The sequence below is a fragment of the Equus przewalskii genome, chromosome 6, assembly GCF_037783145.1.
Source record: "Equus przewalskii isolate Varuska chromosome 6, EquPr2, whole genome shotgun sequence".
NCBI classification, from domain to species: Eukaryota; Metazoa; Chordata; class Mammalia; order Perissodactyla; family Equidae; genus Equus; species Equus przewalskii.
Genome location: NC_091836.1, coordinates 85,631,102 through 85,646,422, shown reverse-complemented (window position 1 = coordinate 85,646,422; position 15,321 = coordinate 85,631,102). Strand labels below are relative to the sequence as shown.

General features: G+C 44.0%; 1 protein-coding gene across 2 annotated transcripts; it reads left to right on the top strand.

Moving 5' to 3' along the window:
* Nucleotides 1-1,875: 1,875 nt before the first annotated feature.
* On the top strand, nucleotides 1,876-6,419 carry RPS13 (ribosomal protein S13). Of its 2 annotated transcripts, none has more exons than XM_070626522.1 (7): nucleotides 1,876-2,074; nucleotides 3,296-3,763; nucleotides 3,910-3,958; nucleotides 4,101-4,179; nucleotides 5,049-5,218; nucleotides 5,618-5,718; nucleotides 6,342-6,419. In XM_070626522.1, the coding sequence occupies exons 2-7, from the start codon at nucleotides 3,582-3,584 to the stop codon at nucleotides 6,373-6,375; spliced, it is 615 nt and encodes a 204-aa protein (XP_070482623.1). In that variant the 5' UTR covers nucleotides 1,876-2,074; nucleotides 3,296-3,581; the 3' UTR covers nucleotides 6,376-6,419. The 2 variants fall into 2 exon arrangements, with proteins under 2 accessions (XP_070482623.1, XP_008527733.1); XM_008529511.2 differs by lacking the exon at nucleotides 1,876-2,074 and adding an exon at nucleotides 2,944-3,035 and having other exon boundaries at nucleotides 3,317-3,763.
* The last annotated feature ends 8,902 nt before the right edge of the window (nucleotides 6,420-15,321 follow it).

Below are 15,321 nucleotides of genomic sequence, written 5' to 3'. Positions count from 1 at the left end.
ATTTGAAATATATACATAATCTCCAAGAGAACTGAAAACAGGTACTCAAATACTTGTACACAAATGTACATAGCAGCATTATTCATAATGGCCATAAAAAGGAATGAAGCACCGATACATGTTACAACATGGATGAACCTGGACAGCATTATGCTAACGGAAGAAATCACACACAAAAGGCCACCATTGTTTGATTCCATTTACATGGAATGTCCAAAATAAGCAAATCCATAGAGACAGCAAGCAGATTAGTGGTTGCCAGGGGCTGTGGGGGGCGGGGAGAGTGGAGAGTGATTGTTTAAAGAGTACAAGGCTGTCTGGGGTGATGAAAATTTCTGGAATTAATGGTGATAGTTGTGCAACATTGTGAATGTACTAAATAGCACTGAATTGTACACTTTAAAATGGTTAAAATAGCAAATTTTATGGTATGTGAATTTTACCTCAATAAAAAAATGTTTAAAAGTCCATACAGTCAATTTTTAGAAACCATTTTGGGGGCCGGCCTGGTCACACAGCAGTTACATTCACATGTTCTGCTTTGGCAGCCTGGGGTTCACTGGTTCAGATCCCGGGTGCGGACCTACGCACCGCTTGGCAAGCCATGCCGTGGTAGGCGTCCCACATATAAAGCAGAGGAAGATGGGTACGGATGTTCGCTCAGGGCCAGTCTTCCTCAGGAAAAAAAACCCAAACCATTTGATCACTGAACCTCTGCCTTTTTTAATAAATAATTGTGTTAACAGTGACTATTTTTTAGATAGAACTATAATTTTCCCTTTTTCTGTCTTTAAAAAGTCAGAAGGTTCCAATTTACAAAACTTCTCAAAACATGCCACATATAAAGGCACTAGGGCATGGCTTAATAGAGGCAAACAGCATTTGATCACAATTCAACACCTGGGGCGGCCCAGTGGTGCAGCAGTTAAGTGCACACGTTCCGCTTCGGCAGCCTGGGGTTCGCCGGTTTGGATCCTGGGTGCGGACATGGCAGCACTTGGCAAGCCATGCTGTGGTAGGCGTCCCACATATACAGTAGAGGAAGATGGGCACAGATATTAGCTCAGGGCCAGTCTTCCTCAGTGAAAAGAGGAGGATTGGCAACAGTTAGCTCAGGGCTAATCTTCCTCAAAAAAAAAAAAAAAGGAAAAAAACATTCAACACCTATCATAGTTAATCACATCATAGTTAATCTTTGATATTACTGAATATACAAACATGGCCAGATGAGGTGAATTAAAAACTAGGGCATGGCTTAAACATCACTAAAACCCCAAAAACCCCTGAAATGATAGTTATAATTCCTATTCCATGAAGAAATATTTGAGTCAACATTTCTGTATCCTTATTAGAAAAGTTGTATGGTCTTTTTAACAACTGATTTTTTTTAACAGTGGTATTCTCACAGCAGTCCAGCACGAGTGTTGGTTATATCACAGACATCCCTCAGTCATTCCACTACAAGACATAACTAACTGACGATGTGGGGGGCTGAGGGCCAATCACTCCAGCAATGCTTGGGACTTAAAAAACTCATGTGGAACGAAGTGACCTGATTCCAACCTCACAGATGTACTCTAATCCAGGTCTGCATTGCTAAATCATATTCTTCCCACTATCTTCTGCTTCCTGAAATAGAGTTTGTAGTCTAGACATCTTCAAATGGGGGAAAAATTACTTATTTAGGTTCATTCTTTCAAATTATTCAGTGCCAACTTCTTGCCTGCCTGGCACTGTTCTGGAGGTAAAAGCAATGAACAGTCTACCCTCCGAGTTCAAATTGTATTGGAGGCAGGCGACCAAACAAGCAACTAGAAAGGAAAACGTTCGAGACTCACGTGCTATGAAGATCATCAGCAGACTATCGTGCTGGGAGGGGGAAGCACTACTTTAGACGGTCTCCCTCAGAGAAGGCCTCCCGGAGATGACCTACAGGCCAGGATCTGAGAGCCAGACCTGGGAAATCTTAGGGAAGAGCCCTTCAGAGAGTGGTAACAGCAAGAGGAAAGGAACATGCTTGGTTACCTTGGAGGGTCAGAAAGCAGGAAGTGTGGCTGGAGTGTTTAGAACCAAGGTGAGTGTGGCAAGGCACGAAGTCAGGAGTCTGGATTTCATTCTAAATGCACTAAGTACAGCAAGGATTTACTCAGGAGAATAATTATCTGATTGACATTTTTAAAAGCTCACTCTGACTGCTAGGTGGAGAATGGGTTATATGTGTTTGGGGTGGGGACTTGGGTAAAAGCACAAACAGCTGAGCTACCACTGAGTTACGCAGATGAGAGATGATGGGGTAACAGTGGAAATGGAAAGAATTGAATGTATTCATGATATATTTTTGCGGTAGAGCTGAGATGACTCTAATGGGAATAAGACATAAAGGAAAAATCGAGATGCCAAGGTTTGTAGTTTGAGCAGATGGGTAGTGTTTAACTGAAATTATGGGGTCTGGAGTAGGTAGCTAGGGGTGGGGACTGGAATTGGGGCCATGTGAAGCTTGAGATCCTTATCCCCTATCTGGGCTAAAGACATAAATATGGCCAACGATAAGAATGCCTCTTTGCTGGGAAAAAATAGATTATTCAGTCTGAATGAAGTTCCTAATGCTTTGGAAAAAATTACTCATCAAATAGTGATAGGTTGAAAGAGTGGGGGTAGCTGTTCTAGTACCTAGAGTTTCTTTCAACAGGCGTTTATTGACCTCCCTCCTCCCCAGGGCCACGCTGTTTTAGAACAAACTCCTTCATCTGCCCAGTCTTTCAGCGGATTCCTGTGTACTAGCACGGAGTCAGTCTTAAAAGAGTTTCAGGCCGTTCCTGAATTTGCCAGGAAATTCAGACCCCTCGTTTTCTCCCTCATCCTCCCCACTGCACTTCACCTCCCTACACCCAGCCCCTGCCTTTGCAGTCTTCTTCCCAAAGCTCTGCCCTGTCGCCAACTCTCACTCGGCCACGCAGCCCAACGCTCCTCCCCGCCGAGCAGAGCGCCCCACAGCTCTGCGCAGGGGAAAGAGTGGAGGGGTCCCAGGTGGAGCGGTAGGTAGCAGGTAGAGGTCCGCCAGGGCCTGGTTCAAATCCCTGGGCTGGTTCTTCTCTGTGTTCCGGGACCCGTCTCCGGCAAGATCAGATTAGAGATAATGGTAGTGCTGGCTGGGCCGTAGCCACTACCCTTACTGCCGGTGTAGCACTTACACCATGGTTTGTACCTGCGAATTTATTAGGGGCAGGGACAGACCTTGAGATATTTAGTGCAAAGACAAAGCCTGGCGCTGCTGAATGAACAACTGTGGCTGAAGCCACATTTGGATTCGTTTCAGGAGCCCAAATTCGCCAGGCGGCGGGGGACAGATAACGGCTTTTCTAGGACAGGGACCAAGTGCACCAACGCCTGCCGTTGTACCTGCTCCATGCCGACTCGCAGGCAGAGACTTGAACCTGCACATTCTCGGGGCTAGCAGCACCTCCAGAAAGCGCATTCCCAGCTGGAGTCTGACTCAGTTTCCCGCTCTGGCAACGACTGAAAGACCGATGCATGCCGGGAAGTGTAGTCATGTTGTATGAGGAATCTGATATAACGTGGCAATGCATTTCGGGATATGTAGTCACGCGGGCGCCGGGGTCCACGCGGCGTGGCTCCGCCTCCTTCATGCGGGAACGTGTGAGGTCACTTCCTGCGTGCTAGGTGGCTTCCTGCGGCGTTCGGTGGTTTGCTCTCTTTTTCGCTGCCTGACCGACGCCATCATGGGTCGCATGCATGCTCCCGGGTGAGCTCGCGTTTCCCAGCTGGTTGCAGGGCTGGGCCGCGGGGGCGGGGGAAGGAGGGAGTGTGGGCGGCGGGTCCAGGGGGTGATGTGGTGGGCTGCTGGGGTATTGGCCCCCCCCCTCACCGCGGCGCTGCTCCTCTCCCCAGGAAGGGCCTGTCCCAGTCGGCGCTGCCCTACCGCCGCAGCGTGCCCACTGTAAGTAGCGCGCGCGAACCGGGAGGAGTCGGGAGGAGACTGGCAGCGGTCGCGCGGGGCGAGCCGGGTGGGCGCGGGCAGCGGGCTCCTTGGGCGCCGGCGCGGCTCCTCGGCCTCAGGCTGCCCTCTCCTCCACGCGCAGTGGCTGAAGTTGACGTCTGACGACGTGAAGGAGCAGATCTACAAGCTGGCCAAGAAGGGCCTGACGCCGTCGCAGATCGGTGAGCGCTCGTGGCTAACGGAGCCTCTTCCGCCCGGCCTCGTGTACCTGCCGGAGAACGCTCGGCGGTAACCGGGCCCCGCGCGCTCCGTGGAATGCTTTTGCCCGTTTTCCCGGCTTTTCCTGTCGATGACCGAGGGCTCGTGTTCGTTTGGGGAACTCTCAAGTTCTTACTTGGGAGACGGTGGAATTAGAAGTTCTGGTGGTTCCCCCCGCTTCACACAGCGCGGCTGCATGACCAGCGCCCGGTCTCGTTAAGGGGAGGCGTTGGGATTGCCTGCTGGCAGTGCTTGTCGCCCTCTCAGTTAGATGTGCGAGTCTCAGCTGTGTGTGACTGTGCAAGTGGCTTCATTCAGCAGATGTTTGCCTGCTGCGTGGTTCTGGGCCCCGAGGACACAGTGAGCGAAAAGAGGGCAAAACATCTGCCCTCCTGGAGCTGAGGGTCCAGTGGAGGGATTACACACGAGGAAATAAAGGATTCGTGGCCAAGTAGTGAGGCTGTGCTGTTGTGAGATTAAAAAGGAATGTATGTGAGTGTCTGGTCCATGTTTAATAAACGTTAGCTGGTTTTAATTATTGAACACATACACAGCCGGAATCTCATGGATTCCTTTGGGGGCCTGTCATCTAGCACGCTTACTATGGTGCTGGTCTTCCAGCACTCGCAGTTTCCACCAGAAGCGTTTTCCTTGCTGTTGGGTAAACCTTCCTTGGATGTCCGAGTGAGCTCTGCGTGCGTTCTCCTGTTGGTCTCTGTGATGTGTAAACTTAAGCCCCATTTTACCGATGGGGAACTTGGAAAGGGACTTGACATCACCTGCTCCAGTTTGTGAGTTTGGTGTGAGAAGTTATAACATGATTCCTTTTCAGGTGTGATCCTGAGAGACTCACATGGCGTTGCCCAAGTGCGTTTTGTGACAGGCAATAAAATCTTGAGAATTCTTAAGTCCAAAGGACTTGCTCCTGATCTCCCTGAGGACCTCTACCATTTAATTAAGAAAGCTGTTGCTGTTCGAAAGCATCTGGAGAGGAACAGAAAGGTAAGAGAATGGCACTGCTTGTACTAACTTATTTCAGTAAAACTCAATGCATCTGTCAGCACTATGGTTGTTTTGAAATAAAAATTCTACCGGAAGAGTTTTGGGATAGGAGGCCTTTGGCTGCCCTAGATACAACATGTTCAGTTGGTTGAAAATGTTGAGGTGTTTATTTGCAGAGATTTGCAAAGCATTCCTGTCAAGTCTTCTGGAAGCCTTAAATTTTCTTAATGACTTAATCTAGCCACATGAATCCTAGCCTGTGATTCTGTTACAGGACATTGGGTGACTTTTCATTAGAGAAAGTGCATCGTGTCTATACATTTCTTTGTTAAAATAATGTTCCATAGTGTTTAGTTGTTTTGAATGGCTTTCTTGAATTCTCTCCATTTTTAATTTTAGGATAAGGATGCTAAATTCCGTCTGATTCTGATCGAGAGTCGTATTCACCGGTTGGCTCGATATTATAAGACTAAACGAGTCCTTCCCCCGAATTGGAAATAGTAAGTATCAGCCTTTTTGGTTAACAAGAGCAGGAGTTAACCAGATAGTGAATATAGTAGTAATTATTGTAAAAGGCTTGATGGTAAATGTTTTAGGCCACGGGCCATATGGTCGACTACTCCTCTAGCTCTGCCATTGTAACAGGAACACAGCCATAGATGTTATATAAACAAATGGGCGTGGCTGTGTTCCATTCAAACTTGACTTACAAAGACAAGCAAAGGGCCATAGTTTGCAGACCCCTGATTTAGAACATGAACAAGCCCTTTGAATCACTTTTAGACGGTGGGTAAAGTTTTAGTTCATTCCTGTGCTCCCAGGTGTTTATGTTTTCTTAATTTTTGCATGGATTGCTCATTATGGTGCTTAATTTACATTCAGTTTCCACCAGAAAAGTTTTTCTTTATGTTGACCAGTTCTTCCTTGGATGTCTGAGTGAGCATCTTCATTACACTTCAGCACAGTGAAGTGATTCAGGAACTTAGCAGTTTGGTGCATTTTATATATTTGGGGTTTATTTTAGCTGTTGGGAAATAACTCATTGGCTGAGAGATTCTGTTAAAGAAAACAGAGGACCTGTATTAATCCAGCTCTTCTCTCTTTCCCCTTTTTTCCTTTTCAGTGAGTCATCCACAGCCTCTGCCTTGGTTGCATAAATTTGTCTATGTACTCATGCAATAAAATCATTGTTTAACTAGAAGCACATTTTGTATTTCTTTCCCTTAAAAAATTGTGTATCAGTCATTCATGAGTGTTGATCTTTGTTGATGTGGAAGTGTTTGGGCAGAATTAGAATTGTCTAATTCCACAGGGAGCAGTAAGCTAGAATCCATCTATTACATCCCTTCACTGCTCAGCTAGTTGTAGTTGAGCAGTTTATAACTTCACGGGTGGTTAGTATATACAGGGCAGTGCGGGGAGGGACTGGAAGCGACTAGGAAGTAGTGACTTGTTTTGATGTCATGGCAAAAATGTTTAAGTATTTTTGATAGATTTGATGTTAAATAGACGTGTGATAGAAGTAGACGTGATAGATGCTATCCACAGTGTAGTCTAGCATCAGAAATAAATACATGAAAGTGCCTCTGGAAGAGTGTCTTTAGTATGGAGGGACCTTTGGAGGCAGTGACATTTGATCCCAGTCTTGCTTGTGAGGTTAAAGATGAGGAAGAAGGGATTTAGGGAACAGTAAGCGAGCATAGTTCCATCTGAAGCAGAGGGAACGGGAAGAATTGTGAGATGAGCTCAGGTCCCTGAACCTTGCAACTTGTGGGTGAGTTAAAATTAACCCACCTGGGTGTTGTCAGGATGTTTTATTTAATTCATAAAACCACCTAATGAGGTACATGGGTATCCCTGTTTGAAAGAGGCAAGTCTCTTGAACGACGAGTGAATTGTTCAAGGTTGTGAGACCAGGAAATGATAAGCTGCACGTCTAGCTGGTTCACAGAGCCACAGTCTTTCAGACTTTAGAAAATGTTCAAGCAGGCCACTTGTATGTGCTGATTTTTTCCTAAGCGTTTATCACTTGAATGAGTATATTTAGTAATAGGCTTTTTACTTAAGCTTTACGCTAAGCAGTAGTCAAAGTTGAGTTTGAAATCACACTACCAGGCAAAGTCCCTTGTTTTCAAGAGGCCAGTATGGTAACCAGCATTGACGGCCTGTTGGTGCTGGGCTCAGGAGGTACAGACACCCGAGTCCCGTTATTCTGTAGGACACATATACTCGCCTACCTAGCATGTGCTCTGTGCTGGGTGTGCAAACTGATTCAGTCTCCCCTTATGGGCTCCCAGCTATGGGAAACAGGTGTGGGATCTGTACAGTATTTCACCCAATTCTTATTTAGTGTTAGATGTCTAAGTTTTTAATCTCTACAAGAGGCTAACCATCATAAACCAAGATATTTACTGTATTAAGGCAACCATCTCCAAGAGTGATGAACAAGTAATACAAGGTAACACACCACACAATCCTTTGCCAGGCCTACAAAGTTAGGCAAGTTGTGGAGTATGGATAGTTGTGGATCAAAACTAGTCAGTAGTTGTACGTGGGGCATTTGGTGTTTCAAAGCATCTCTAGGTTTTCTTTTTAATTATAAGAAGTATTTACAGGGGCCGGTCTCGTGGCTGAGTGGTTAAGTTTGTGCACTCTGCTTTGGCGGCCTGGGGTTTCACTGGTTCGGATCCTGGGTGCGGACATGGCACTGCTTGTCAGGCCACGATGCTGAGGCGGTGTCCCACATAGCACAACCAGAGGCACTCACAACTAGAATGTACAACTATGTACTGGGGGCCCTTGGGGAGAAGAAGAAGAAGAAAGATTGGCAACAGATGTTACATGGCAGTCTTTTTAGGAAAAAAAAAGTAATGATAAATACTCAAAGTGCATGAGCATGTCATTTCTTCACATCCTTTCAAAACTTTTTAATTGTTTAAATCTTTGTTGAGAGAATGATATTTTATTTCTTTGATTACTATTGAATATCTTAGGTTTACTTTTTGTGCCTTGCCTATTCATCCCTGTTCCACTTTCGCTTTTGGAACATTGTCATTTTTAACTCTTTATCATGTGTTACAAATACTTTTCCTAGTTTATTCTCTCTCTTTCCATCTTGTTTATGGTATTTTTGCTGTAGAAGTTTAAGAATGTTATTGACACTGTCACTAATGATTTTTCTTTTTCTTTTTTTTTATTGAGTTATTGATAGGTTACAATCTTGTGAAATTTCAGTTGTACATTAATTTTTGTCAGTCATGTTGTAGGTGCACCATTTCACCCTTTGTGCCCACCCCCCACCCCACCTTTCCCCTGGTATCCACTAAACTGTTCTTAGTCCATAATTTTAAATTCCTCACTAATGATTTTTCTTAATGAGCTTTTTTCTTTTTTTAAAATGAATCAGTTTGGTTAAATTTTTAATTTTTCCTCCTCCCTTCTGTTTAACACAGTATGGTCATCATCTGTCTTCCAGACTTAGACATTTATTCTTCCTTTTTAAACAGAAGTTTCCATATGCTTTTTCCATGTAACATCTATTTTGGCGCAGGTTGAGTCAGCTTATGCATATTATTTGTCCACATCTACCCCTATGTGAGCACCCAGGATTTGAAGGTTTCCTTCAACAACTGTTCTCTTCATTCATTTAAAAATGATCTTTTCTCTAAGTGACAGGTGTTCATCTTCTCTTTTTAAGGATTGGCACCTGGGCTAACAACTGTTGCCAATCTTTTTTTTTTTTTCTTTCTTTTCTGCTTTATCTCCCCAAAGCCCCCTGTACACAGTTGTGTATCTTAGTTGCAGATCCTGCTAGTTGCAGGATGTGGGACACCACCTCAACGTGGCCTGACGAGCGGTGCCATGTCCGCGCCCAGGATCCGAACCCGGGCCGCCGCAGCGGAGCGCGCAAACTTAACCACTCGGCCACGGAGCTGGCCCCACATCTTATTTTTTAATTGAAGTTATGCATACCTGTAGTTTTAAAAGTCCTATCATTTTATAAGACTTATAACTAAAAAAAGTCCCTTCCCTTTTCCCAGCCTGAAGTCTAGAGCAACCACTTTCAACTTAGCGCTGTTTTCTGACATACGATATGTTCTTATTTCTAAATAACATTCTTTTTTAAAAAAAATTGAAGTGATGTAAAGTTCATTTTAAAGCGAACAATTCAATGGCATTTAGTACATTCATAATGTTATACAACCACCCTTATCTAGTTGTAAAACATTTTCATCACCCCAAAATAAAACCCCATACTCAAAGCAGATGCTCCCCGTTCTTCCCCCCAGTCCCTGGTGACCACCAGTTTGCTTTCTGTTCCTGTGGGTTTACCTGTCTGGATATTTTATATAAATGGAATCATACAACACGTGACCTTTTATATCTGGCTTTCACTTAGCATGATGTTTTTGGGTTCATTCAAACTATAGCAGGTATCAGGACTTCATTTTTCTGGCTGGATAATATTCCACTGTATGTATACACCATAATTTATGCATTCATCAGTTGATGGATACTTGGTGGTTTCCACCTTTGGGCTATTTTGATAGTGCTGCTATGAACATTTATGTCCACGTACTTGTTTGAGTCCCTTTTTCCAATTCTGCTGGATATGTACTTAGAAGTGGAATTGCTCTAAATAACATTCTTATACTATGATTTCTTGGTTTTTAGTTTGTACCTCTTCCTCAGGAATTCTCATAATTTATGATTAGATCAATATTTTATGTTTACATTTCTGTGACTTTTATATAATTTTTATATATGTGTACTTTACATTTCTGTAAATGTATGTATTTACATAAAATGTTAGTAATTACCTTTTTCTTTTATCTGCTTAGTGTTCTGTGTGCCTATCTGTAATTCATCCCTAAACTCAGAACCATAGTTTAATCTCAGTATGTTCAATCGAGTTTACTTTTGTTTTTTCCTTGGTGCTATCCCTCTCAGGACCCTTATACTCTAGCTCCAATTCAGACAGGTTACTCTTGAGACCTAGGGTTCTGGGATCTCCTTTTGCCATCAATAGGGGGATTCTTTGTGCTTTCAGTGTCAGATTCCCTATTTCCACGTCATGTCTTCCTTTTTCTTGGTTTACTCCTTCCTTTTGGTGAAACATCCTCTAGTAGCTCCTGAAGAAAGGGCTCAATCTTTGAACCTCATTTCTTCTCTGCTGATACCAACTCCTAGGTAATTTCATCTAGTCTATGGCGTGAAATGCTGTCTTTGAGGTTACACTACAATTCATACCTCCAGCACAGACCTTCCCTGAACTCCAGCCTTAGATGTGGATATGCCCATTCAACATCCCCGCTTGGGATCGCTAATAAACACCTGGACTTTATCCCAAACTGAATTCTTGATTTTTGCAGCCCAAACCTGCTCTCTCCCCAGACATCTCTGTCTCGGCAAATGGCAACTTGATTCATCCTCAGACCAAAAACCTGAGTCTCATCCTTGCCTTCTTTTCTATTACACTACATATCCACTTGAGCACCAAATCCGCTTGGCTCTACCTTTACAATATATCCCCAAATCTGACCAGTTAGCACCTCTACAATTACTCTTGTCCAAGTCATCATCTCTTTCCCTTACTACTGTACAAGCCTCAACTTCTCTCTCTACCTGTCATTCTCACCAAGCCCTTTTCTACATCCAGCATCTGGAGAGATCTTTTGAAATGTAAGTCACATGGTGTCCCATATGCTCAAAAACCTCCAGTGGTTTCCCATCTCATTCAGAATAAAATCTAGAATCCTTATCTTGCCCTACAAGGGCGAGATAGAATCCTGGCAGGAAACAGATGGATGTCACCCTCGAATTCAGAGAGTGCCTACTAACGGAGCTCTTTACAAAGGTGTCAGTGGGGTTTAGGGGAACCACAAGGATAGCGCATGCGGTTCCCAGGAACTAGCAACCATGGGAGGCATTAGGCATTCCCACCCTTCCCCTGAAGAGCATGGGGAACTCGGAGCTGGCGAGGGTCACCTGATAGAAGTTGTGGCCCTCAGTAAAGAGGACACCTGCCCTCTGGTTTCTTGTAGGTGATTCCCATTGGCCAAGTCTCATAGGAAGCCAGAGGTCAAGGGAGCATGTTGATGTGGTCCATAAACGTCAGCTTCCCAGAGAGTAGAGCAGGGGTGAGAGTGGGTCCAGAGGGACAAGAGGAAAATACTCAATCCCAGGGCCCCTGTGATCTGGCCTCCAGCTACCTCTGCTTTCCTCTCTTACCACCCTGCCCGGTCACACTGGCCTCGTTTCACACTCTTCCCAGGGCCATTGCCCTTGTCAACTCCTCTGTCTGGAAGGCTCTTCCCCCAGATGTCCACATGTCTTGCTCCTTCATTTAGGTCTCTGTTCAACTGCAACCTTACCAGAGAGGCCCTTTCTAAAAGAGCGCCCTCCCACCCCGCACTCCATCCCCCATCCTGATGTTCTTCAGAGGACTGATTACTCCCTGACATGTTGATGATTTCAGACTATGAGTAAGCCCATTACAGCAAGGGCCTTGTTTATTCCTGCTGTATCGTGAGTATGTAAAATAATGTCTGGCACATAATAGGTTCTTAATAAATATTGGTTAAATGAATGCACATAAGAGAAGAAAAAAATTCCAGATCTTGGAAAAAGTCTTTTCAAGTTTCTGTTGAATTTTGGGAATAGAGTAGGAAATAATTTTTCCTAAAAATTTTTAGCATTGTTTACTGTTTCTAGCTTAAAAACAAACAAAAAACTGCTGTTGAGAAGTCAAATGTCATTCTGATCCCTACTCCTTTGTTTGTAACCTGGTTTTTTTTTTTTTACTTAGTTTTAGGATCGTCTCTTTATTGCTTAGTGTTCTGAGATTTGCAATAATGCCTGGTTTTATCTTTTTTCATTTGTTCTGCAAGGTACTCTGAGCTATTTCAGTCTCAAAATTGTCTTGCAGTTCTGGGAAATTTTCTTGAATTATTCCTTTAATATTTTTTCACACTATTTTCTATGTTCTCTCTCTGGAGCTCGTTATTTTGCACATTAGACTTTCTGGACTGATCCTTTTACCAATTATTGTCCATTTCTTTTCCTACTTTCTGGGAGGTTTCAACTTTATTTTCCAATCTTAGTTTTTCATTTCTACGCTCAGATGTTTAATTTCCCAGAGCCAGTGGTATGTTGGTAAATGTTGCTATATGTATGTTGTTGTGCATATATATATATATATATATATATATATATATATATATATATGTTGTATATACATATAGGTATGTATGTTGGTAATTGTTTAACTTGGGGGGAGGGGGATAACTGATTTGTAGTGTTTACCTATTTCTGGGTTGTAAAACTCCCCCTATGGCCAATTTTAAGCTACCAATGGGGCATCACAATGTGGAGTTGGGAAGAGACGCTTGGTAGTAGACCATTATATGATATTTCTCCTATACAGAAACAATTAACATAAATGACTTCAAGACCATGGGTAATAGTAAAATGCTGTAAAATAATTACAAAGTGATGAATTTGCAGTATTTATTACATTGGTTTTGAATACAATTTATTTGCCTTTGAGTTTATATAATTTTTAATAATGCCTCTGCTTAACTGGCTTGCAGAATTCCTGAAACCCTAGGAGCCAGAACCAGCTCACCACTGCTCAGAGTTCATTTTTGTTCTTTGAATTTTCTTTTATAGAAACCTGTTGTTTCATAGTTATAATATATTCTCATCTCTGAATACATTAAGGATAATCTTAAACTTTTTCTGCCTCTAAATTCTTTGTTTTCTCTGAGCTCCTTTTTTCTTTGTCTTTTCTTAGAGGCTTTCCTCAAATGTCAGGTAATCCTTGTAACAAGGACCTGCATTGTATGCTTACTGTATAGCGCACTATTTGAACTGTATACAGACACAGTTAATCCCTTTTGCCACTGCGTGGCGTATATTGCTTTTGTTGCTGGTGATGCTAACACTGCCATATATCGCAGCTGCTTATAATTTAGAAGTACTCTCACATTTATTTTTATTTTTTCTGAGGAAGTTTAGCCCTGAGCTAACATCTGTGCCCATCTTCCTCTACTTTACATGTGGGACGCCTGCCACAGCATGGCTTGCCAAGTGGTGCATAGGTCTGCACCTGGGATCCGAACTGGTGAACCTTGGGCCGCTGAAGCCGGACGTGTGAACTTAACTGCAGTGCCACTAGGCCGGCCCCTACTCTCACATTTATTATTTCTTTGATTTTCACAACTTCCTAAAGAGTTGAGTCCATATTTTTTTGGAAGGAGGTTTGGCATAAATTCATTAATTTAAAAAAATTTCCTCCATTTTAAAGATGAGGAGATTTAGGCTCAGAAAAGGTAACTGAAACTAAGGCCTTGAGGACGCCTAGTGTTCCCATCACCAACCTCGAGGCTCTTATGATCCTTTTTCTCAGTTTTTTTTTTGTTTTTGAGAAGTGCAAATAGAAAAGATCCATGTTCTTCTAGATAAATCAGCTTAAAAATCATTAACAGTAACATTTTAGCTAATTCCTAATGTAGGAAAATGTATCTACTAGGGAAATCAAATTTTAAAATCTCCATAAATCTTAGTGAATTTAGGTACTGTTCTTTTTTATATTGTTTCTCTCTAATTTTGTTAGCTATGAGTAAAAATTAGAGTTCTCTTAAGCTAAGGATAAGGGTTGCCTCTCGGCTCCAAGCTAGTGCAGCTCCCCACATTCCAGCCTCACCTGCAGCCACACTGCCTCTTACACAATTACCTGCTGCCGTGGCTCCACACACAGTGACATGTGTGGCAGTAGCTCTGGAATGACAAAGCCCAGATAGGAGGGTGGTGACCCTCCCGAGGGAAGGAGGGGGCAGGATTGGGCAGAGCCACACGGAGTTTCCACTATGTTGTAATGTTCTCTTTCATAAGCTAGGTGGTAGGTACAAGAGGCTTTTGTTTTATCCTTTGTCTTTCTACACTCAATTCATTTAAAAAGTCTCTATGAGGTCTGGAATTATAAAAGCAGTTCATTCACTCAGCAAATATTTATTGAGCCCTTTGTGACATGCATCTTCCATGCAGTGGTGAACAGCAATTTTGGGTCTAGATTCGTGGCTAATTCGTTCAACACACATTTACTGAGTACCTGTTACAGGCAAGGTGCTAGGCCAGATGCTAATAAGGTAACTCACACCTACCCTGCACCTTAAAAGAGAGCCTAGTGTGGGGTGGGGCACGTTATTCATTGAGTGCACAAACCTCACAAGGTAGAAATTCACTTCAGAAGAGAAGTGCAGATAAAGTGTTAAGGAAAAATCCTAGAGAATTTAGGAGGACTTCACAGAGGAGATAGCAGTTAAGCTGGATCGAGAAGGACATGTTGGCAAGGAGGGAGGGGGTGCAGCCCAGGCAAAGAGCCCCCTATGCAGAGGGAACAGCAGGAGCAAAGGACAGAGGCGGGAGAGTGTGCAGTGTGAGGGCCCAGTGAGTATTTTAGTTTGGCTGGTGAACTCAGTAATAGTGAGCAAAGTCTGGGGAAGGAGTTCGGTCAACTCCCAGAGGGCTCAGGCCAGGCCAAGCTGCTGGACTATTCTGTTGGGGACGTGGAGCTATTTGCTGTTATTAAGGGCCAGTAGGGTTGGGGAATGGCAGATTGCTTTCCAGAGCCTGGGTGGGCACAAATAGGTCCCGGAGAGACAGGAACAGGTGGGATTTGGATCACAGGAGTAGAGTCCACAGCACCGGCAGCTGTTTGAGTTTGGGCTGGGATCACTACTCGCAGCTGGCTGCTCAGCTTCCGCATGAACTCCTCCAGGGATGAAGGTCACCACTCAGGAGGAGCTTGGTTTTTACTGCTGGGTTGTAATTCCTCACCTGTCTACTGGGTCTCGTGTGGAGCTCTGCTCCACCCAACTGTGGTGAGGGGAGCGGGGACAGAAGAGGAGAACAACTTGGACAGGGAGAAAGCATGCTATCTCTGCGAGGTAGTCGGCATGCCTGGGGGGATCCGGGCTGGGGGGAACCCAGTGGGAGAGGCTGCTTTGGGGGTGTGCCCTTCTCCACACAGGCAATAACCAACAGGCGGGAGGTTGGAGCTCCTGGGTTGCCTTTGTGGTGCCCACATGTGGACACCATGG

What these genes read in the sequence shown, in the direction of transcription:
- RPS13 (XM_070626522.1), top strand. Translation starts at nt 3,582, where the DNA reads ATGCATTTCGGGATATGTAGTCACGCGGGCGCCGGGGTCCACGCGGCG. An exon ending in GGTCGCATGCATGCTCCCGG is followed by an intron (nt 3,764 to 3,909) that starts GTGAGCTCGCGT and finishes TCCTCTCCCCAG; the next exon opens with GAAGGGCCTGTCCCAGTCGG. An exon ending in CCTGACGCCGTCGCAGATCG is followed by an intron (nt 4,180 to 5,048) that starts GTGAGCGCTCGT and finishes ATTCCTTTTCAG; the next exon opens with GTGTGATCCTGAGAGACTCA.